Raw genomic sequence first — 25,441 nt, 5'->3', positions numbered from 1 at the left:
GTAAAAAACAATGCTGAGGCAGTGAAATGGAAAGTCTGAGAAAGAGATTAACTTATAATTGGGGCCTGAACTAATAAGATGTAAGTGCAAATGGAAAAGAAAAATGCCAACCACAGAGACACTTCAAAAGAAGAAATGGTCAAGCCTGATAAGATGGAATACCAGAGATGAAGAGATGGAATACCAAAGATGACTTAAACCTTGGAATTGGACACAAAGAGGTCTTTGGAAAGGGTTAGGCTAGGCACTATCTTGGGTATTTTATATGAGGTTGTGACTAGGCAGTCCAGTTGAGATGGGTAGAGATTTTGGAATCATTCACATAGAAGTTGAAACTGTGAGGGTAGAAATGCCCACTGAGTTTCTGAGATGCCCAGAATAGACCCTTACAGAATGTCCATAATTACTTAGATCACCTGGATAATGGTAAGATCATTAAATTGGGTTTTCAAAGGGTTTAACTGGAAAATGTGGTGGTGGTGATGGTTAAAATATATTTAAAATGATGTCTAACCTACTTTTGTTTTATGGAGAGAAACTGGAAACATTTTAATATTCTGTTTAATAGGCTCTTTTAGTACCCTTGGTCATTATTCTGAGTTTCAGTTGATATTATATAGTATAGTAGACACATGTCAGAATTATAGAAGATTGTTTGGATGCATATGAATTCTGGCAGATATCCTGGACTTGAAAGAACAGTTTTTTTTTGCAAATGGGTTTTCTTTCTGTATTCTCTTCAAAGTATAGTATCATGTAGTAAAATTTTAACACTCCTCCAATTCTGTTTTGAGTTCTAGATTTTGTATTGTTTCTTTGTACCTCATCTTATTCCACAAAGGATGTGAGGCAGTTTACAAAAAAATATAATAATTCAAGAGCACAGGAAAGAGAATCACATAAAGGTAGAGATAAAGATAGGAGAATAATAAACTGAAGTAACATTTCCTTCTGGAGATGCAAACTGCATAGTCCATTCATTTGTTGAAAAGGACTGCAAATATTGCCCTGAGCTTCCTCATGGCCAAAACAAAGGAGGAGGATGAATCATTTACAGGCTACAGTGTCCAGGGAATAAGAACATTGCTCTTCATGTTACTGAGACCTGATGTATGTAAAGAGGGACAGCATTTGGATAGCATTCTTCCAGCAGCCATAACAATGAGCTTATGATTTTTCTTATAATATTCCTCAGTGTAAGCAAATGACATAATGCAAAAAGCAATTTTATGAGAGAGAGTTTATGAGTGAGATGAATCAGCAGTGGTCTAATCTGGCCTGATCTGACAATTTTGAAATGTCTAAAGGAATAAATAGATTACATGGCCTTCAGAACCACACCTAGAAAAGCCTATATGCACATTATTTTTGTAACCAAGTTTTTTAAAAGGATTGAATAGTAGATAAGTTTAATTCTAGCTCTTAACAAGAACCTGGGTTTTATGTATTTTCTATCATTGATTAGAGGACTTGTTCGTTGTTTTCTAGTTTATTGAGGTTTTCATGCTATATGACAGTACATTTAGACTGAATTATAAAATTCCTATAAAATTGGGGGTTTATACATTACCTGAGTATTTAAAATTCTCTTGTGACACCTCTTTTTCTAACTACCCATGAGCTTGCCAGATAAAATTTAGAGATTTGCAGTTATAGCATCATAGCATAGCCTGAAACTGACACTAGGCTGCCTGTCTGCCTTCTTGAAGCCCGGCCTCTGGCCTCCTTTTTCTTGAATCCCCTTCCTTGCTGCTATTATTTTATTTCTCTCATGATCAGTCCCTTCATACATTGCCTGTAGAACTTACTTGACTTCTTTCTTATTTATATTTTTCATATTTTAAATTTATTTTTAAATTTCTATATCCTTTCTCTGTAGTTAGATAGCTCACTGAGATAATTGATCTGGTCTGGCTTATAAATGATTCCTCATCTCTTAGCATTGTGGTTTTCAAATTGGTATAGAAATTGAGGTGCTCTTTGCAGAATACCACTGAGAACCAAAACATAGTAGCTAATAAATATGTAATTATATGCTAAATCAGATGGTACCTTGCACTGGATTCTAGTGCAGTAGGTAGAGAAAAACCATAGAGTTTGAGAAAAAAATTGGGAGAGTAACATTTTAAAATTAAATTCCTCCCCTCCCCCGCCCCTACCCTGTATTAGGAAAATGATGAACTTTATTTACCACATTGTAGTGGCTGAATACTTGAGTTCAGCTGATGTAGCCCATTCTGTGGAGCTTATGTTGGCACAGTGCCTTGCACATAAGATACTAGCTGCTAAATGAGGGATGGTTGTTTTGGGAGTATGGCAGTGTTCAAAGTGCCATAGAGTTAAGTCTTCATTTTGTCAAAATACTTCAGTTTGCCTTGTTGGTTAGTGGGTGGTTGAGGGGGTGCATAATCTAGTTTTGTGATTTCTTCTCATGGTCCAGTTGAATCTTTGAACAACACGGGTTTGAACTGCACAGGTCCACTTATAAGCTAATTCTTTTGAATAAGTATAGTATAGTACTGTAAATGTATTTTCTCTTATGATTAAAAATTTTTTAATGTTTAGTTTTGAGAGAGAGAGCACACATGAGCTAGGGAGGAGCAGAGAGAGAGGGAGACACAGAATCTGAAGCAGACTCCAGGCTCTGAGCTGTTATCACAGAGCCCAATGTGGGCCTCTAACCCATGAGCCATGAGATCACTACCTGAACCAAAGTTGGACGCTTAACCGACTGAGCCATTTTGGTGCCCCTCTCTTATGATTTTTTAAATAACATTTTCTTTTCCCTCGCTTATTGTACGAATACAGTCTATAATACATATAACATACAAAATATGTGTTAATTGTGTTACTGGCAAGGCTTTTAGTCAGTAGTAAGCTATTAGTAGTCAGAGTTTTGGGGAGTCAAAATTCATGCTATTTTTTGACTGTGCAGGAAGTTGGCGTCCCTAACCCCAGCATTGTTCAAGGGTCTGATGGTACAATTCTATGTAAAACTTTAAGGAATTTATCTATTCCATAAGTTGAAGGAAACTTTCCTTAAGTTGTCATAAATGTTTAGTATATAAACCTATGCCAGAACTTAGGAAACAGTAATAACTAAAGCAATAATTATGAACCATATGAAATTAAGTCGTGTCATGTGGGATCTTAAAATTTTGAGATTGGTTTGGGGGGTTTGAAAATCATAGTTGTACATTTTGAGGTCTCATTAAACATTGAGATACTCCTCTTATGAAAATGTAAACCGCTTTGGGAGGTCAGTCATACTCTACTGTGAATTTTAGTGCAAGAAATAAAATTTCTTAGTTCTTTCACTGTGAATTCTTTTTAAGTCTGATAATGTCTGTGAGCTTTATAGGTTCTCTGTTTACCTGAGTCTTTACTTTCTCTGTATTTGTCCACAAACTACTATCTCTAGCCAGGAATGCTATTTTAGGCTTACCTGCCTTTTGTTTTTAGTTTCTTGCAGTGCTTTTCTTTCACTCTTTGGTGCTATTTTCTGATTATAAGAATAACAACTTCAACAGTGACCCAGTTATTAAATACCTGCAGTTTCCAGGCACTTTTCTTACATTATCATTCAATTTGCAACAGCTCTTTTGCATTGTCCAGGGCAGACATACAACTCACACTAGCTTAAGTAAAAAAAAAAAAAAAAAAAAAAAAAAAAAAAAAAAAAAAAAAAGCGTTCTATGAAGGCTAGGTTGGCTTCTGAGTTAAATGGAGCCAGGGACTCATGTTGTTATCAGGAATATTTCTCTCATTTCTTCCCTCTCTCTCCTTTTGCAGATAGGTATTCTCCATGTATAGGAAAACACTTTACTGCCAGCTGTAGGCATACTTCATTTCAGGTGAGCCAGTCCTCTCCCTCCATGTTTCAGGGAAAGGACTTTATTAGTCTGGCTGTGTTGTGGCCCATTTCTGGAATAGCATTGTGGTCAGAGGGCTGAGGTACTTTTGGTTGGATCCTGGATACATGTCCACCCTTTGGATGAACAGCTTTACCAAAGTCACATAGAATAGGTAGTAGAGCTGGAGAGAATTCCCCAAAGGGAAGGAGAGAAGGGTTGTTGGACAGATAGCCATTGTAGTACTACCACTGCTTTTTTACAGATGAGGAAACTGAGACTTAGGGACTTAAGAAACTTAATCACAGTCAGAAAGCCAGTAAATGGTATATATGAACCATAGTCTTTTAGCTTCAGCATTCACATTATACTCTGGTAAAAGAATTGCCTCCCTTTACCTTTAACCTCTCTCTTTATAAGGTGCATGTGTAACTCTCCTAATTCTTTTTACTTTTTATGGAGAGAAAAATTAACTAGGGAAGAGAATTAAGTGAAACTTATCCTCCCCCCTCCTGTTTTTGGTTGAGAAATAATGAGGAATAGAGTATGTGTGAAGTCTAAAATTGATGAGCCATGGGGTGCCTGGGTGGCTCCATCAGTTAAGCATTTGGCTCTTGATTTTGGCTCAGGTCATGATCTCGTAGTTCATAAGATCGAGCCCACGTTGAGCTCTGTGCTGATGGTGTGGAGCCTGCTTGGGATTCTCTCTCTTCTCTCTCTCTGCCCCATCCCTGTTAGTGCGCACGCGCTCTCTCTCTCTCAAAATATATACATATATTATATATATATATACACATACATATACACACACACACATATATATATATATACACATACACATGAGGAGGTGAAGTTGTACTCTGTTCTGTAAAATTTACTCAAATATTTATTGAGCTTCTTCTTTATGTAGATACTTTGTGTAGACACGGCTGGGCTGTACAATTATATGTGCGCAATATGTTGAACAAATTAGTGTGTAAATGAGTGAATGAGTGATGTCATCTTTGCACTCGTATATATATATAACAGCTTTTCAACCACATACATGTTAAGTAGGCTTTTATGAACTGGTTTTGGAACCTCCTTTCTCTTACAATACAGTTTTTGTGGAAAAATGAGTTCTAGGTGCCATAAAGTTTTGGGATACCACTGAGAGGTAAATGAGGGATTACCTTTGATTGATTATCTTAAAAAGTCAAGATTTCATTCTTTGTGGTGTGAAGGTGTTAGAGTTAGTGGGAGATCGTGAATCAAGGGATAGATTAACTCTGCAGAAAAGAAAATGAGGGACTTCATAGGCAGATTTTTCTTGCTGTTTATTTCATCCAAGGTTTGGATGGTGTAATCCTTTGCCCACTTAAAATTCTCTGATTCTTGTTTTGCTTACTGTTATAAGTTGCTATCACCTGGCATGCTGCATATGAACAAATATTTTCTTACATAATGGGTTTAAAATTAGTGACTAAATGGGTCTTTTTTTTTTAATGTTTTTTTTTTTAAATTTTTTTTTCCACGTTTTTATTTATTTTTGGGACAGAGAGAGACAGAGCATGAACGGGGGAGGGGCAGAGAGAGAGGGAGACACAGAATCGGAAACAGGCTCCAGGCTCCGAGCCATCAGCCCAGAGCCCGACGCGGGGCTCGAACTCACGGACCGCGAGATCGTGACCTGGCTGAAGTCGGACGCTTAACCGACTGCGCCACCCAGGCACCCCTTTAATGTTTTTTTTTAATGTTTATTTATTTTTGAGACAGAGAGAGACAGAGCATGAACAGGGGAGGGCCAGAGAGAAAGGGAGACACAGAATCCGAAGCAGGCTCCAGGCTCTGAGCTGTCAGCACAAAGCCCGACACGGGGCTCGAACTCACAGACCGTGAGATCATGACCTGAGCCGAAGTCGGACGCTCAACCGACTGCGCCACCCAGGCGCCCCTAAATAGGTCTTTAAAAAAATTTTTTGCGCCTGGGTGGCGCAGTCGGTTAAGCGTCCGACTTCAGCCAGGTCACTATCTCGCGGTCTGTGAGTTCGAGCCCCGCGTCAGGCTCTGGGCTGACGGCTCAGAGCCTGGAGCCTGTTTCCGATTCTGTGTCTCCCTCTCTCTGCCCCTCCCCCATTCATGCTCTTTCTCTGTCCCCAAAATAAATAAACGTTGAAAAAAAAAATTTTTTTTTAATGTTTATTTATTTTTGAGAGACAGAGACAGAGGTGTAGAAAGAGAGAGGGAGATGCAGAATCCGAAGCAGGCTCCAAGCTCTGAGCTGTCAGCACAGACCCCAGTGTGGGGCTTGAACCCATGAGCCGAGATCATGACCTGAGCCGAAGTTGGATGCTCAATTGACTGAGCCACCCAGGTGCCCCTAAATGGGTCTTTTATTCATTGGGTAATGTATTCATAATTTATCTCTTCACCAGTGGAGGATAATTGAAAGTTGGCCACATAAGAGAGGCCTAAGTGAGAAAAGAAGTTCCTGGTAGAATGCTGCACATGGGAGACACTCAGTGTTACTGAGTTTTCTTTCTGGTTCTTTCTACTCGCCCAGTGATGGCACAGTCTTGCTTTCACTTTATTTCCTATTAGGCATATTTGGTGATAATAAAATCTGTAAGTTATACTCACTTTCATAGTGTCCAACTTTTATTTAAAAGTTTAAGTGCTTTATTTTAGGGAATGGAATTCAGCATGAAAGGTTCTGTTTCAAAGATAATAATTTTCTTGGGATGCCTGGCTGGATCAGTCAGTGGAGCATGCGAGTCAAGATCCTGGAGTTATGAATTTCACCCCCATGTTGGGTGTAGAAATTATTTTATTTATTTATTTTTGAGATTACTTTAAAAACATATATATATATATATATATATATATATATATATATGTATAAAGTTTAAAAAATAATAATCTTCTTACACTTAGCAATTTTAACAGATTAGAGATGGCATGTCCTTCTGGAGAACTTTTCTTCACCCATGAAAGCTATTCACAGGGCAAATGAGGCTACAAAGGATTGACAGATTTTCTATGTGTAATGGTACAATGGTACGTACCATTGTAGGGAATACAAATGTTAATTATTACTGGCTCAATTTATTAATAGTTTGCTATATACATTGTCATTTAGCCTGCTACAAAATGCAGTTTTATTTTATTTTGTATGTTGTTGTTTTAAGTGCATTTACAGCACCTTATTGCAAGTGCCTGGCAGGCGGAGATTTGGTCTTTGAAATCAGAGTCTGTAGAGTAGAATGCTAGACATATGCATGAGAGGTGCTTTGTATTTGCTGTGGGGAAGACCATTGCTTTCACTCATTGTTTACTTTGGTACATCAGGCCACAGTTGTCCTAATAATGTCAGTGTTTCATTGGTGATGTGTAAAATTTCTTTGACAGTTCATAAATAAAATCAGATACTAGAAAATGCTTAATGTTTAAAACTGCTTGTTTTATTGGATTTTAGAAATCACTTGAGGTATGGCCTGCTTGGATACATGACAGAATTAGCTTTTTTTTTTTTTTTAATTTTTTTTTTTCAACATTTATTTATTTTTGGGACAGAGAGAGACAGAGCATGAATGGGGGAGGGGCAGAGAGAGCGGGAGACACAGAATCGGAAACAGGCTCCAGGCTCTGAGCCATCAGCCCAGAGCCTGACGCGGGGCTCGAACTCACGGACCGCGAGATCGTGACTTGGCTGAAGTCGGACGCTTAACCGACTGCGCCACCCAGGCGCCCCCAGAATTAGCTTTTTAATGAAGTGATTGAAAGGGGTAAATACGCCTTATCTGCAGTTTCAACTTTTCTGTCAGCCTTACCTGTTTAAGACACACTTGATCCTAGAAGGCCCTAAAGAAGTTCCTACTGTTGGGGGGAGGAACCAAAGATGTAATGAGCATGGATAAATTCCTTGGCCAGAAGAAAGACAGTAGCTCTAAAGACCAAACCCCATTGGTACCAAAGCCCAGAAATAGAAGGGAAGTAAAAGAGAAATTAGAGCAAAGTAGGAAGAAAACAATGGCAATTTAAAAATTGTGCTCAGGGTGTTGACAGGAAAAATTTTGGGGTGTGCGTGTGTGTGTGTGTGTATTAGTAATGTTCATGATAAAAGGAGAGTAGACCTATCTAACAGATATGTATAGCCATCTGTAGATGAGTAATTCTGCATGGTATCTGAGAACATCTCTGTCTTTAGGGGAATGTTGAAAATTCACTGACCTGAACCCTAGAGCCTTCTTGGATCACTGGAAGAGGAGGTGAAGTTGTACTCTGTTCTGTAAAATTTACTCAAATATTTATTGAGCTTCTGCTTTATGTAGATACTTTGTGTAGACACGGCTGGGCTGTACAATTATATGTGCGCAATATGTTGAACAAATTAGTGTGTAAATGAGTGAATGAGTGATGTCATCTTTGCACTCGTATATTCACTAATTTATTGAGCACTTATTGTATCCTAGACACCAAATATTCTAGTTGCTAAGAATACAGTGGTGAACCCTACAGAAATTATCTCTGCTCTTACGGAGCATAGATATTAGTGAAAGAGACATTACAACAAATAAACATATGAATATCTAATTACAAACTGGGCTAGTTACATGAAGAAAAATAACAGCTGCTATGATACAACCATAGGGGTGGGATCCATTTAGATTGTGTGCTCTGGGAGGGTCTTTAAGTCCAAGAATGATGAATAGGATCAACCATGTCAGAATTGGAGCCATGATAGAGATGGGGTTGGGTTGGGAGCATTGCAAGTAGGGAAGACAGAATTCATGAAGTTTCTCAGGTTGGAAGTTGGAGGACCCGGAATAGGTTGGTATCCCTTGGATCTGAAACGACACTAGTGTGGCTGGAATGCAGAGAGGGAGGAGTGGAGTTGCACAGGAAGTAGAGAAGTTGGCAGGGCTTCCTGAATATCCTTGTAATACAAGTTCCCAAATCCTTAAGATTCATTACTTTTAATTAGGGGGGAAAATAGAGATTGATTTGTAGCTTGAAAACATGAAAAAAAAGTTGGTGAGTTGGCACATAATTGGCTCATCTGTAACAGAGGGAAGTTAGTGTTGCATTGGGAAAGAATGTAGGCTTTGGAGTTAGAACTAAGTTCGTCCCTGCTGTGCTTAATGGTTGTTGTGGCCCTGGGTAAGCTACTAAACATCTCTGAGCCTCTGTTTCATCATCTGTAAAATGGAGATAGTGATGTCCCTTTACTGTGAGAATGAAATTAAATCAAATACATATATAAAGCACTTAGCAAAGGGCCTGGTTCAGACTAAATGGTCAGTAAACTATATCTGCTGCTGTTTCTACTAATCTTTCTCCTCAAGGCAGAAAGGCAACAGCCAGATTGTTTGTAAAATGTGAGCCAAATGAACCTAATGGACATACTAAAGCTTGCACAAACTGACATGCCTGTAGTCATTTTAGACTATATCATATGAGGAGTTATCCGTGAAAGGGTAGGAGTCTTTGAATTTGTCCCCATGATAGTTGAAAAAGCCAGAAAAAATCTTTTGATAACAGAAGATTTGTATGTACTGTTGGAAAACTGGCTTTGCATTTCAAAGAAAAACAATAACGTAAGAGTAAATTCACTATGAAAAGCCATAATATTATAGAGCACTTTGTAGCCTTTTCAGAGAATATTCTATAATTATAGTAAAATAAAGGCTTGGGAAGAAGGGGTCTCTGAAAATGCTGACATAAAATCTTAAAAACAGAGGCTTTCTTATATTTTACAAGTGATTCTCTAGTTAGCGCAAGCAAGAGAAACCATTTGGGATAAACTGTCATGTATATGTCTGTGGTTCACTTTATTATTAATATAGAAATACAGTAAAATTTTACCATAACACAAAAAAAATGAAGTCCTATTTTTGGAGGATAATGAAACAATTCCTAGTTAGCTACTTGGGTGTTCTGAGTATGGGGAAGCCAATCATCATTGTGTTTTTATCCCAATTCAGGTTACTAGGGCATTTATTTGAATGCTAGTGACATGTCAAAGAATTTTTATAATGATAGTGAAGATTTTTTGGGAAGAGAAAATTGCTTGGGAAAAACATACTTTGTCCTTTGATTTCGTTATTTCATAGAAAAATGCAATGTGTATGGCTAAACTTTTTTGACTGATCGATAAGAAGAGATAATTTTAGTTTTTGAACATTATCTATATAAAAATAAGAAACTAAAAACTTCTTTGAAGCAATGTGCATTCCAATATTTTCTGTATGTGCTATTTCAATTTTAAAGAAAATATGTAGTTTACTACACTAACTTTATGACCTTTTAACAGTAACAGTTGCAGTTTGAAAAACAGTGCATCAAATGATGGTGTTAAGTGAACTTCAGAAGGGAATTCCAGGTTATTCCAGTAGTAGAAGATGAGCACAATTTTTCCAGTGGTATATCCCATGCCATTAATCATAGATGATTAATAGGTGCCAACTCCACATCATTTGGCTGCATGGGATGGTCTTTTAAGAGAGGGTGGAGGGGAGGGAGGGAGGAAACTGTATATGCATGAACTCTCACTGAAGGATACTTAAGAATTTAATAATAATATGAGTTGGGGCACCTGGCTGGTGTGGTTGGTGGAACATGTGGCTCTTGATCTTTGGAGCGTAAGTTCAAGCCCCATGTTGTTTGGGTGTGGAGATTACTTAAAAAAAAAAAAAATTTTAAAAAAATAACATGAACGGCTTGAGGGATAGAGAACTGGGTATCTTTGGGTGGAGGTAGTGATAAAACACTTTAAATACCGTATTTCATTTTCAGTTTTTAAAAATTTGAGTTACTTGAACATATTCTATAAATATAAATTTAAAATAAATTCTGCTTCTACATTATTAGAGAAAAAAGAGGGTAGGAGGACTCCCATATGGATCAGGGTTTGGCAGTAAAGATTACCGTGATAGATTAACAGTGTTTTTCGCAGGAGTGGGAGGGAGGTACAGCCTTTATGCTCTGTTTGCTGCCCCTGATCTAGATGAGTTACACTGAACAGTACTATTAAAGAATGTTAAATTGACTCACTAAGAAGGGTTAATTTGTATCCCATTCTCTGCTTATTGTAGGGGGTCGTACACTTTAGAAATTTTTGTTTTCAGTAGAACATGGCTAATTTGAACATTTCAGTGCTTAAAGTAGACATTTAAAAAAAATTTAACTTAGAAATAATTTCAAACTTACAGAAAAGTTGTATAAATAAGAATAATACAAATAATACCTATTTCCAGATTTACCTTTTGTTAACATTTTAGTCCATTTACTTTATTGTTTTTATCTGCCTACCTATTTATCTGACTTATCTTTGTCTAAGTCATTTGAGATAAACTTAAAATACCATGTCCCTTTATTCCTAACTTCTAAGTGTATTTTCTAAGATTAGGGATACACTTCTATTTAACTACGGTACAGTTATCAGCTCTAGTATCAGAGATACCACACTTTACTGCCTGCCTTCCATTTTTAGCAGTTGACCCGGCATGTCCTTTATAGCATTCCTTCCCCCAACCCCCTTTCCCCACTCCTGCCCTGGCGCAGGATCCAGATTAGGGTTAGGTATTGCATTTAGTTGTGTCTCTTTAGCTTTTGATCAGAAACATTTACATAGTCTTTATGTCTTTTTTATAACATTGAAATTTTTAAAGACTATAGGCCCCCCCTTTTAAATAGAATCTTGATATTCTTTCATGATTAGATTCAGATTATGCGTTCTTGGCTAGAATACTACATACTACATATATATATATACATATATATATATATATCATATACATACATTACATATACACATTTAATACTGCGTAGCTGATATGTCTTTCTGAGGATATCACACCTAAAGGCACAGGAGGTCCATCTGCCCATCATTAGTAATGTTGGAATACTCAGTCAAGATGTTGTCTAGTGTCTGCTGTATAATAAATATCTTCCCCTTGCAACAAATAAGCAATCAATGGGAAGACATTTTAAAACCATGCAAAATTTCCTACTCCTCACCAAAATTTCCCCCTAGATTCAGCATTCATTGATTATCCTTCCTTGCCCTACTGTGTTGGTGCAAAATGCTGATTTTTCCAGTTCTAGCACTACCTCCACATTTACTGGTTGGTGCTCAGCATTCTGCTGTAAGCAAGAATTCTCCTTTCTACCCTATTTATTTATTTGTTGTTGTTATAAATTCATAAATTACTCTTATTTACCCCATGGTTCATAATTCATTATGATGTGAAGTAGAACATTTGATTGTGGAGTCACTGGATGACTTCAGAAGCTCAGTGACCACCCTGAAATTGTGTGCCAAGTTTTGTGTTGTTTGCACATCTGAGGAGAGTGTCCATAACTTTAATCGGAATCTCTAGAGTTCTTGATTCGAACATTATTAGGTTCCACTAGGTTGAATAGTTAAACCTTAAGCTATCTGTAACCCTTGCATATTTGTATATTCTTTCCCCGGCTTTTCTACCCCCAATGTTAAATGACTGAAGTGTTAGAATTATAGTGTGTGTCCATCTTTAGGTACATTACATTTTTTTGGTTTACTGTTTTTAACTGCAACTGGAAGTAGAATTATATTTTGGTTTCTTTAATTTTTTTTGCTAGAATATATAATAAATGTTAATATCTTCATTGCCACTGTAGCAGCAGTTTACGGTGTATAGAACCAGTCTTTTGAAGCAACGAATTACTTTGATTTAATTTGAAATTTTAAAACCAATGTTTTTTACACTGTAGTTTTATTAGCTCTCTGGGAGTGAGCTACATGATGTTGTGCACTGAAAATTACCCAAATGTTCTGGCCTTCTCTTTCCTGGATGAGCTTCAGAAGGAGTTCATTACTACTTATAACATGATGAAGACAAATACTGCTGTCAGACCATACTGTTTCATTGAATTTGGTAAGGGCCTGATTTTTTTCCTTTTCATTGTCCTGTCTCCATCCAGTCATAAGCTATTTTTCATATAATACTGGGGGCCAGGGGAAAAACTCAGAAAATTCTGCTACCTTGCTTTTGATAGAATAATTTGACAGAGGGTCTATAAATTATGGCAACTTCTTCATGTAGGTGCCTATTAGAAAAAATTGTGTCTGAGCTGTGGAGAGGATTGTGATTATTGACACATAGAATTAATCCCAGAGGACAATTTTTCAATGAGAAATTTATAAGCCAGAGATTCAGAGTTCTGTGTTTATGTGATAATCTTTTATAGTCTGCTTAATGTAGAATGGAGGTTGGCAAACATTTGCTGGAAAGTACCAGATAGTACATATTTTAAGCTTTAAAGACCATATGGTCTCTGTCACAACTACTCAGCCCTGCCATTGTAGCTTGAAAGCAGCCATAGGCAATACATAAATGAATGAGTATATATTCCAATAAAACTTTATTTACATAAACAGCGGGCTTGATTTGGCCCATGGGCATTAGTTTACTTGACTCCTGGTGTAGGAGGAAAAGAAGTAAAACCAACTTGTAAATATGAAAGTAAAATTGGAAGATATTTCGAAAATGTCTTTTATTAAATTTATTTCTTCAAAACATACATTCTAATGGTGTAAGCAGTAAATAAGAAAACAGGTTTGTAAGAACATGCAATTTACAGTGTATGTTCTTATATAATTACAATTGGTAAATACTGATAAACTTTATATTTTATGAGATATGAAACCCTATAGAAATTAAGACTGATCTAAAATTAAAGAAAGCTGTTTTTGTTTTTTTTGTAAAAATTTAAAATAATTCCGTGAAGTGGATATAATAGTAGAAATGGTCTCACAGTCATTATTTTAAATTATTATTTTATTTATAATTATTAATTTCTAGAGTGAAAAATGGATGACCCCATGATATATTAACCATTAAACACAAATAATATTAGAATATTCCATGACAAACTGAATAGTTTTGGATAACAAATTAAACTGTTTATCTGCAGAATTTACTCCATTAACATCACACTCTCACACACTTTATTTAATAAACAAATGACTGCAAGGAAATTTATTTTTTATTTTACATAGATAACTTCATTCAGAGGACCAAGCAGCGATATAATAATCCCAGGTCTCTTTCAACAAAGATAAATCTGTCTGACATGCAGATGGAAATCAAGCTGAGGCCCCCTTATCAAATATCCATGTGTGAACTGGGGTCAGCCAATGGAGTCACATCTGCATTTTCTGTTGACTATAAAGGTGCTGGTAAGATTTCTTCTGGTGAGTTATGGATCTCAATTATTTCATTAAAAAAACAAACTTTAATAAGAACTGAATAACTCTTGAAAATGAATTACTTTTTTCCTACTATTTTAAAGCAAGTACCTGAGAGAATATAGACATTTAAAGTAATTCTTTTCCCCAGTATTTTATACAGTAATCCACCAGATATGTGACTAATCAGGAAAATACTTTTAAATAGCAATCTCAGATGAACTCTAAAGTTTTTCTAGAGATGAATAATTGTAATATGTTAATGTACATGTAAAGTGCTTTGCATTATGTCAAACTGAGTACATTCAAGGCCAGATTTCTTGACTACCACAGAAAATGGGATCATCTACTTGAACCTCCTCTTCCAAATAAGAAATACCATCCTTAACAGTTGTGACAGATTGAAAACTTCTGCTTAAAAATGGAAACCTCATTGTTGTATAAGGCAGCTTGTGCCATTGTTGAATTTCTTGTTTAAAAAATTCTTCATTATATTTTGAGCTAAAGTCTGTTCCCTGTAATATTGACCTGTTTGTCTAAGTTCTGTGACTTTTCCTTGCTTTTTAGCTATACCAGAAAAGCACTTCAGAACTTTGAAATCAGCAACTCTGTCTCCTTTCTATCCTATTAGTAAGATCAACTCATATATAATCAGTTTCTTTAGCCTTTTGGCCTGTGACATTTTAAAACCTCCCCAACCTGGAAGTTTCCTCTGCATGTGCTTTAGTTTGTTAGTATTCTTCAAATGTGGCATTCAGGAATGAACACAACATTTCTTGGGCTGATTAATACAAATTATGGGAGAAAGAGGGATGCACATTTCATTAAAATAATCCACTCAGGAAACAGACCAGAAAACAGACCAGTACTAATAACAAGCCCCAGGAGAGAGGGGGTGGATCAGTATTCAGAGTTGTTACAATTCAGCGTTCTCTAAGATGCCCAATTTCCAACAAAAAATTATAAGACATGCAGAGGAAGAGGAAAGTATAATCCATATACTAGGGGAAAAAAGCAGGCAATAGAAACTGCCTGTGAGACTAATCAGATGTCAGATTTAACAAAGACTTTGAAGTAGGCATTTTAACTATGTTCAAAGAACTAAAGGAAATTATGACTAAAGAAGGAAGGTATAACAATGATGTTATACAAAATAGACAATATCAATAAAGAGATAGAAATTAAAAAAATTTTTTTAATGTTTATTTTTGAGAGAGACAGAGTTTAAGCGGGAGAGGGACAGAGAGAGAGAGGGAGACACAGAATGGAAACAGGCTCCAGGCTCTGAGCTGTCAGCACAGAGCCTGATGCAGGACTGGAACTCACAGACTGTGAGATCATGACCTGAGCCGAAGTTGGACGCCCAACTGACTGAACCACCCAGGCGCCCCAAGAGATAGAAATTTTAAAGAAAAAGAACCAGGAGGAATTTCTGGAATTGAACAATACACCTGAAATAAAAAATTTACTAGTGGGGGTCAAGAGTAGATTTGAACTGGCAGAAGAAAGAATTAGCAGACTTGAAGATAGATCAATAGAGATTATTTAATCTAAAGAAAAGAGAAAAAAGAATGAAGAAAAAGGAACTTAGGAAAATATGGGGCACTTAAGCACATCAACATATGCATGATGGGAGAACCAGAAGGAGAGGAGAGAAATAAAGAAGCAGAAACAGTATTTGAAGAAATAATAGCTAAAAAGTTTCCAAATTTACTCAAAAATGTGCTCCTCCAGGAAGTTCAATGAGTTCCAGATAACCATGCAAGAAATCCACAAATAGATGAATCCTATTAAAAATGCTGAAAGACCAGAGCACCTGGGTGGCTCCGTTGGTTAAGCGTCTGACTCGATTTCAGCTTGGGTCATGATCTCATGGTTGTAAGATTGAAACCCACCTCTACATTCAGCACACAGCCTGCTTAAGATTCTCTCTCTCCCTTCCTCTGCTCCTCTTCTCTGCTTACTCTCTCTCTCTCTCAAAAACAAAATGCTGGAAGACCAAGACAATGAGAAAATCTTGAAAGCAGCAAGAGAAAAACAACTTGTCACTTATAAGGAACCCCAATGAGATTAACAGCTGACTTCTCAACAGAAACAGTGGAGATCAGAAAGTCACAGGACAGCATGTTCAAAATGCTCAGAGGAACAAAAAAACTATCAGTTAAGAATCCTATGTATGACAAAGCTATCTTTTTGTTGTTGCTGTTTATTGTTTTTGAGAGAGAGTACACGTGTGTGAGTGAGGGATAGGCAGAGAGAGAGGGAGAGTGAGAATCCCAAGCAAGTTCCATGCTTTTAGCGCAGAACCTGACACAGGGCTCAATCTTACGAACTGTGAAATCATGATCGAGCTGAGATCGAGAGTTGGGCATTCAACCGACTGAGCCACCCAGGCACCCCAGCCAGCAAAGCTGTCTTTCAAACGTAAGGTGAAATAAAGACATTTGCAGATAAGCAGTAGCTGAGAGAATTTTTGCTGGCATACTCAAAAGAAATACTAAAGGAAGTTCTTCAGGCTGAAAGCAGGTGATCTAGACAATAATTTGAATCCACACCAAAAAAATATCAAAGAGCAATAGTGAAGGTAATTATAAAAGACAGTTATTTTTCTTTTCTCTTTTGTTCACTGGTGTAAAAAGCAATCGTTTAAAACTATATATAATGTATTATTGAGTCTGTAACATATAGAAATGAAATATATATTTTGCATAACAGCACAGAGGAGGTGGATGGGAGCAAAGGTGCATTAGGCTAAGGAAATGACTCCAGATGGTAATTTGAATACACAGGAACAAATGAAGAAAGCCATAAGTGATAATAATTCATATTAATAAAACTTACAAAAATATAATTGCTGTCCTTAGCTTCTTTGAAAGACATAAAATTATGTAATGTTATGACTATAACTGTATTTTGGTGTTTGTAATGTTTATAATATATATATCACAATACCACAGAAAGGGAAGAAAGAGGATAGAGCTATATAGGAGTAATGTTTCGATAGCTCATTGGAATTAAGTTAGTATAAATATTAAGCTGTTTCTGATGAGATGTATATGATAAGTACTAGAGTAGCCACTAAGCAAATCACTCAAAAAATAGTAAAAATCATTAAAAATATTAAAGTAATGCAGTATCCACTTAATGCAAGGTTAGCAGTAAAGGAGAAATAGAACAAAGGACATGTGACATATAGAAGTAAGTAAAATGGCAGATGTAAATCCTCTATGTCAATAATAACTAATGTGATTGAATTTAAAAGTGTCACTGAATGAAACATTCCAATCAAAAGTTAGATATTATAAAAGTAGATTAGAAAAATAAAAAGAGATTGAAAGTAAAAGGAATAAAAAAGATACATAATACAAATAGCAACCAATTGATGGAATAGCTTTTTGATAGTAGACAAAATAGACTTTAAGGCAAAAATTGCTACTGGAGATACAGAAGGACATTTTATAATGATAAATGGTTAAGGTATAACAATTATAAATATATGTGCATTTAACAACAGAGCTCCCAAATACGTGGCGCAAAACCTGCCAGAAATGAAGGGAGAAACAGACAGTTAAACATAGTTGAAGGCTTAATATCCAACTTCCAATAATGGATGGAACTAGGCAGAAGATAAGGAAATAGAAGATTTGAACAATGCCATAAACCAACTGGGTCTAACAACTACGGAACACTCCATTCAACATTAGAAAATACATTTTTTTATATGGTTATTTTTGAGAGAGAGCATGTGTGTTGGGGGGGAGAGAGCAAATCCCAAACAGGCTCTGCACTGTCAGCACAGAGCCCAATACGGGGCTCAGCCTCACAAACCTGAGATCATAACCTGAGCCAAAATCAAGAATTGGATGCTTAACTAACTGAGTCACCCAGGCACCCCTAAAAAATACATTCTTTTTTTTTTTTAATGTTTATTTATTTTTGAGACAGAGAGAGACAGAGCATGAACAGGGGAGGGCCAGAGAGAGAGGGAGACACAGAATCTGAAACAGGCTCCAGGCTCTGAGCTGTCAGCAGAGAGCCCGACGCGGGGCTCGAACTCACGGACTGCGAGATCATGACCTGAGGCGAAGTCGGACGCCTAACCGACTGAGCCACCCAGGCGCCCCTAAAAAATACATTCTTAATTGCACATGGAAATTCTCCTCTGAGATAGACTTTATGCTGAGCCAGTTGAAAAAAAAAACCTTCATAAATTTAACAGGTCAAAGATAATACAGAGCAAGTTCTATAACTACAGTGGAATGAAATTAGAAATTAATAGCAAAAAAGAATTTTGGAAACTCATAAGTATATGGAAATTAAACAATATATTCCTAAATAATGAATGGATTAAAGAAGAAATTGAAAGGGAGATTTATACTTGGAGATGAATGAAGGTGAAGACAACATAATAAATTCTGAGTTGTTGCTATAAGTTGTACTTAGAGGAAATTTTATAACTATCAGTACCTGTATTTTTTAAAAAGGAAGATCTCAAGTGAATACTTTAACCATCTTCCTAAAGATACTGGAAAAAAGAAAAGCAAATTAAACCTAGAATAAGGAGGAGGAAGGAAATAATAAAGATTGGAGCGAAAATGAAAAAGAAAATAGGATAGGAAAAATCAATAAAACCAAAAACTGGTACTTTGAAATGATTAACAAAACAAACTTTTAGTTAGATTGACCAAAAAAAAGGAAAAAAGAAATTACTGGAACCAGAAATGAAAAAGGACATTTCTTTTGATCTTATAAAGGATTTTAAAGGAACACTGTGAACAGCTGTATGCCAATGAATTAGACAACTTTGATGAAGTGAACATATTTCTAGAGATACACTACTGAAACTGACTCAAGAAGAAATAAATAATCTGAATAGACTTAACAAGAATAGGGATTAAATTAGTAATAAATTACTGACAAAACCCTAGGCTGAAATGGCTTCACTGGAGCTTTTTACCAAACAGTTTAAGAATTAACCAATTCTTTACAAATTCTTCCAAAAAAATAGAAGAGTGGGAACACTTTTCAACCCATCTGTGAGGCCAATATTATCCTAATCCCAAACCAGATAAAGATATCACAAGAAAAGAAAACTACAGACTAATATCTCTTATGAATATGGACAGCAGTCCTCAACAAATGCTAGCAAACCAAATCCATCAACATACAAAAATGACTATGTACCATGACCAAGTGGGATTAATCCAACAATGAAAGGTTGGTTTGACATAAAAAATCAGTTAATGTAATACACAACAGTAATAAAGTAAAAACCAAAAGCACATGATCATCTCAGTAGATCAAGAAAAAGCATTTGACAAAATCCAGCAGACTTTCATTATTAAAAATACTCAACAAACTAGGAATAGAAAGAAACTTCATCAACCGGATAAAAGGCATCTACAAAAAACCCACAGCTAGACTCATACTTAATGGTGAAAAACTGATGCTTTCTTCTAAGATCAGGAACAAGATAAGGATGTCTGCTCTTACTACTTCTATTCAACATGGTACTGGAGGTTCTAGACAGGGCAGTTAAGGAAGGAAAAGGAAGAAAAAAGCATCTGATTGCAAAGGAAGAACTAAAATAACTCTTCATATATGACATGATCTTGAATATAAAGAGTCCTAAAGAAGCCACTGAAAAACTTAAAACCAGCGGTTTTAGCATGGTTGGAGGATACAAGATCAGTGTATAAAAATCGACTGTATTCTGTATGCTACTAATGAACAATCTGAAAATGAAATTAAGAAAATCCGAGCAATTACTGGATGAGACAAGACAGATTATACTTTCTATTGTTTGCAATTTAAAAGAAAGAAAATCCCTTACAATAAAACTACAAAACATAGAAATTAAAGAAAATCTAAGTTCATGGAAAGAGGTCCCATGTTCATAGAGTAGAAGACAGTATTGTTAAAAATGGCTGTACGTCTCCAGTTGATTTATAGATTCAATGAAATCTCTATGAAATAGCTATATTTTTGGCAGAAATTGACAAGCGGATCCTAAAATTCACTTGGAAATACAAGGGACCAAAAATAGTCAAAATAATCCTGAAAAAGAACAAAATTGGAAGATTCACACTTCCAAACATACTACCAAGCTAGGTAATCAAAACTATGTAGTTCTGGTTTAAGGACAACAAAATAGAGTTGAGAGTACAGAAATAAACCCTTAGTTTATGGTCAATTAATTTTTAACAAGGATGCCAGGACAATGGTGAAAGAATAAACTTTACAATTGATGCTGGGACAAGTGGATGTCCACATATAAAGGAATGAAGTTGGACCCCTGCCGTGAGTTCGAGCCCCGCATTGGGCTCTGTGCTGACAGCTCAGAGCCTGGAGCCTGTTTCGGATTCTGTGTCTCCCTCTCTCTGACCCTCCCCCTTCATGCTCTGTCTCTCTCTGTCTCAAAAATAAATAAACGTTAAAAAAAATTAGAAATGGAACAAAGACCTTAATTTAACAGTAAAAACTATAAACCTCTTAGAAGAAAACATAGATGTAAATTTTTGTGACTTTGTATTAGGCAACGGTTTTTTTTTTTATATTTGACACCAAAAGTGCAATGAAAAAAGAAAAATTAATTAAGGTGGACTTCATCAAAGTTAAAAATTGTATTCTTCAAAAAGACACTGTCAATAAACTGAAAAGACATTTCACAGACAAATCATATATCTTCTAAAGGATTTGTGTCCAGAATATGTAAATCACACAACAATAAAAAGATAACAGTCCAATTTTAAAACGAGAAAAGGATTTGAATAGATATTTCTACAAAGAAAATGTGCAACTGGCTAATTAATACATGAAAAGATGGTCAACATTATTAGTCATAGTGAAATACAAAGCAAAATGATAGGAGGTACCTCTTCACACCCACTAGATGGCTATAATTTTAAAAAAAACTAACAAGTGTTAGCAAGGATGTGGAGAAATTGGAACCATCCTATATTGCTGGTAGGATTGTGAAATGATGAGCTGCTTTGGAAAATAGTTTGGAAGTTCCTCAAAAAGGTAAACATAGAGTTACCACATGGCCTCGCAGTTCTACTCTGAGGTACATACCCCAGAGAGTTGAAAATGTAAGTCTAAATAAAAACGTATACATGCATATTTATAGCACTATTATTCATAGCAACCAAAAAGTTGAAATATCCAAGCATCCATCAGCTGATGAATGAATAAAAAAAATATGACATAAGCATGCAACAGAATATTATGGAGGAAAAAAGGAATGAAGTATTGATGCATGGGACGACATGGGTGAACCTTAAAAACATTATGTTAAGTGAAAGAAGCCAGGTATGAAAGGCCACATATTTATAGTTTTATTTATACAAAATGTCCAGAATAGGCAAATCTATAGAGACAGAAAGTAGCTTAGTGGTTGACAGAGGAGTTGGGAGGGGTACAGGGAAATAGGCAGTGACTACTAATGGTTATGAGATTTCTTTTTGGAGTGATGAAAATTATGGAATTAGATAATGATTGCATGATTCTGTAAATGTACTAAAAACTTGTGAATTATATATACCACTAAAGGGCAAATTTTATTGTATTCAGATAATATTTCAATTTTTAAAATCAATAGTTAATGAGAGTTACTACTTTGAAGACTTCTGCTTCCAGTAGTGATGCAGTAGGTAATTCAGACCAATAGTTTCACAAAATACATGTAGGAAAGCTGAGTAGAATGTATATATTCTATATAATATGTAGGTCTAATATGATACAGAATTTAATTTAAAATATAATCTTCCTGAAGTCTTTGGAGATCCAACAAGATTATTAAGAATTACTGGTGGAGGTCTAAAGAGATGAACTTAATGTTTGGAGCTACTTTTGCCAATTCTAGAGGGAACAGCTGATAGCCACCCAAGACTAGGGAGACAGGGATTAGAAAGCAGGGCCCACCAAGCTGATGAACCTTATGAGCAACCTCCAGCTTTTGGTGTGGACCTTGGATGTCCGTGCTCTAGGAATGTGAGTAGACAGGAAGATGAAGTAGACAGGCTTTTTATCAGGACTGCAGCTTAGTCTTGAATCATACTGGTCTTTAAAATTGGATTTAGCAGATTCCATAGTGATGTGCTCCAAAGATCCTGGCAGAAGCAAACAAGTGCCTTTCCTAGAATAGTCACATAAACTTCAGATTGTATCTACAACAGTATTTTGAAAATAGAGTGTTTGGTAAACAGTGAAGTAACCAGGCATAAATAACCAGGCACTTGGAGAGATTAGGCTACATGAACATGAACAATTACACACACACACACACAGTCTCATAGGAGTCATGGAAGTCAGAGGACAACTTAATGATATCTTCCAAAGCATAAAAGAAAATAACTGCAAATGTGGAATTCTGTGCTTGACAAAAATATACTGAAAGAATGAAGGGGCAAGAGTGGATATCCTTTCAGTGTTCCTGATCTTACCAATTTATATAACTGCTTTTTTTATCAGGTTCAGAAAATTCTCTTATATTCCCAGTTTGATAAGTGGTTTATATCAGGAAGTTGTATTTTGTCAAATGCTTTGTCTACATTTATTGAAATGGTTATATGATTTTTCTTCTTAAAGTCTTTATGTGGTAAATTACACTGATTGCTTTTCAAATGTTAGACCAACCTTGCATTTTTGTGATAAAACCCCACTTGGTCATGATATATTACCATTTTTATATATTTGTCAGATTCAATCTGCTAAAATATTTTAAGTTTATTTATTTTGAGAGAGAGAGAACATGAGCAAGTAGGGGAGGGGCAAAGAGAGAGGAAGAGAGAGAATCCCAAGGAGGCTCTGCACAGAGACATGGGGCTTGAATCCACAAACTGTGAGAGCAGGACCTGAGCTGAAACCAAGAGTTGGGGGCTTAACTGACTGAGCTACCCAGGTGCTCCCCAATTTTGTAAAATCTTATATTTTGGTGCCTCAATTTGCTAAAATATTTTACATTTATTTTCCTGAGGGAATTGGTTTGTGGTTTTCCTTTTTTGTAATTGTCTAGTTTTACTGTCAGGATAAAATTGGCCTCAGAGTAAATTGAGAGGCATTCCCTCTTCAATTTTTTTGGGAAAGGTTTCTGTAGAAATTTTATTTCTTTTTTGTTCAGTATGTGGAAAGAAGCCTTTTGAGCCTCTGGTTTTCTTTGAGGAAAGGCTTTTAGCTACAAATGAATTTTTTTTTTTTTTGATGGATGTAGGGTTATTCAAGTTACCTATTTCTCCTTAAGTGAGTTTTAGTAGTTTGTTTCTTTGAAGAAATCTGTCCATCTCAGATGCCAACTTTTTTGGCATAAAGTTAATATTCTCTTATCCCTGTAATGTCTGTAGAATTGTAGTTTACAACCATTCCCGTTTATGATGTTGGAAATTTTTGTCTTCTGCATTTTTCTTCTGATCATTCTTATTAGAGTTTAGCATTTTTGATATTCTCAAAACACCACCTTTTGGTTTCATTGACTTTTTATTGTTTTTGTTTTTTATTTAATTGGTTTTAATCTGATTTTTATTACTTCCTATCTTCTTAGGGTTTAATATGCTCTTCTTTTTCTAGGTTCTTAAGGTAGAAGTTGAGGTTATTTTTTTAAAAAGTTGGGGCGCCTGGGTGGCGCAGTTGGTTAAGCGTCCGACTTCAGCCAGGTCACAATCTCGCGGTCCGTGAGTTCGAGCCCCGCGTCAGGCTCTGGGCTGATGGCTCAGAGCCTGGAGCCTGTTTCTGATTCTGTGTCTCCCTCTCTCTCTGCCCCTCCCCCATTCATGCTCTGTCTCTCTCTGTCCCAAAAATAAATAAACGTTGAAAAAAAAAATAAAATAAAAAATAAAAAGTTGAGGTTATTTTTTGAGATCTTATTTCTTTTCTAATAGGCATTTAGTAGTATATATTTCCCTCTAAATATTGTTTTAGCTGCAGTCATAAATTTTAATATATTGTATTTTCACCTTCATTCTGTTTAAAATGATTTTTGATTTCCCTTTTGATTGCTTTTATGATCCATGGGTTATTTAGAAAAGTGTTATATAATTTTAAGTATTTAAGTATTTTTCAGACATCTTTCATTTTTTAATCTCTAACTTCATTGTGGTCAGATAACAAATTTTGTATGATTTTAATCCCTTTAATTTATTGAGACTTGTTTTGCTCTCTCAGAATGTGTTCTATTTTGGCCATTTTTCTGTGTTATGTGTTGAAAAGAATGTGTATAATTGTAGGGTGGAGTGTTCTATAAGTGTCATAAAGATCAAGTTGGTTGATACTGTTCAAATCTTTTGTATGCTTTCTGATTTTCTGTCTACTTCTCTCAATTACTGAAAAAGTTGTGTTGAAATGTCTGACTAGATTTGTGCATTTATATCTTTCTCCTTTTAGGTCTGTCAGTTTTTATTTTATATATTTTATAGCTTGTTAAATATTTAGGGTTGTTCTTTTGGTGCATAGACTTCTTTGTCAGTTTGAAATGACCTTTATTCCTAGTAATAATCTTAATTCTGCAATCTATTTTATTAATACAGCCATTCTAACTTCTTTTTTAAGTGTTGGAATGATTTATCTTTTTCTGTCATTTTTCTTTTAACCACTGTGTCTTTCTGTTTACAGTGATTTCTTGTAGGTATTATTTAGTTGGGTCTGTTGGGAAAAAATCCAGGTTGATCATATCTGCTTTTTATTTAGGTGTTTAGACCACTTAAATTTAATGTGATGGTGATGATGATGATGATGATGATTTTAATAATGTGATTATTGATGTGGTTGTGTTTAAACCTACCATCTTGGCTATTTTCTTTTTATCCAGACTGGTTTTGGTCATCTTTCTCTTTTTCTGCCTATTTTTTGATCCATTTTCTGTTCTGTATTGACTTATACCTCTTTGTTTCATTTGTTTTTACAGTTGCTTTAGGGTTTATAGAATATATCTGATATTTCATGGTAGGGCCACTAGGTTTAAGCCAGGAACTACTTCTCAAATTGAAAACAGTTTTTTGTTTTTTGTTTTTCTTGGGGTTTTTGTTTGTTGGTTTGTTTGTTTTTTGCTTACAGGCCATGTCATTGCTTCAAAACCCAGGAACCTTTTTTATGATTCTTTCTTTCCAAATTTGCTACAGAATTAAAACATTGTCTCTTCTTTTTATATTTTGGACACCATTAGATAACATGAGGCCTAAGGACTGAGTGGCAAAGTGTCCTGTAATGCAGTCTCAATCTTTCTGTTGCTTTGGCTCTCCTCAACCATTTTCATTACAGTGAACATGTTGGAGCAGTGTACCCAAGTCTAGTAATGTTGCTTTTGAAAACTAGAAAGGCATACTCAGCAGTGTATCTTTTCTTAGTGGTGTGGGTTGCACGGTGCAACTTAATCTTTACTTTCACTATA

At 35.7% G+C, this 25,441-nt stretch overlaps 1 protein-coding gene across 4 annotated transcripts in view; it reads left to right on the top strand.

Moving 5' to 3' along the window:
* SEC22A (SEC22 homolog A, vesicle trafficking protein) overlaps window positions 1-25,441 on the top strand; it is a 76,497-nt gene that overhangs the window by 7,684 nt on the left and 43,372 nt on the right. For all 4 annotated transcript variants that reach the window (XM_047874110.1, XM_047874112.1, XM_047874111.1 and 1 more), the window contains 2 exons: window positions 12,585-12,748; window positions 13,873-14,067. In XM_047874110.1, coding sequence (XP_047730066.1) covers window positions 12,585-12,748; window positions 13,873-14,067 — 359 coding nt within the window. The remainder of the gene's footprint in view (window positions 1-12,584; window positions 12,749-13,872; window positions 14,068-25,441) is intronic.

The sequence above is a fragment of the Prionailurus viverrinus genome, chromosome C2 (assembly GCF_022837055.1).
Source record: "Prionailurus viverrinus isolate Anna chromosome C2, UM_Priviv_1.0, whole genome shotgun sequence".
Lineage (NCBI taxonomy): Eukaryota > Metazoa > Chordata > Mammalia > Carnivora > Felidae > Prionailurus > Prionailurus viverrinus.
This window is presented reverse-complemented; position numbering and strand designations above follow the sequence as displayed.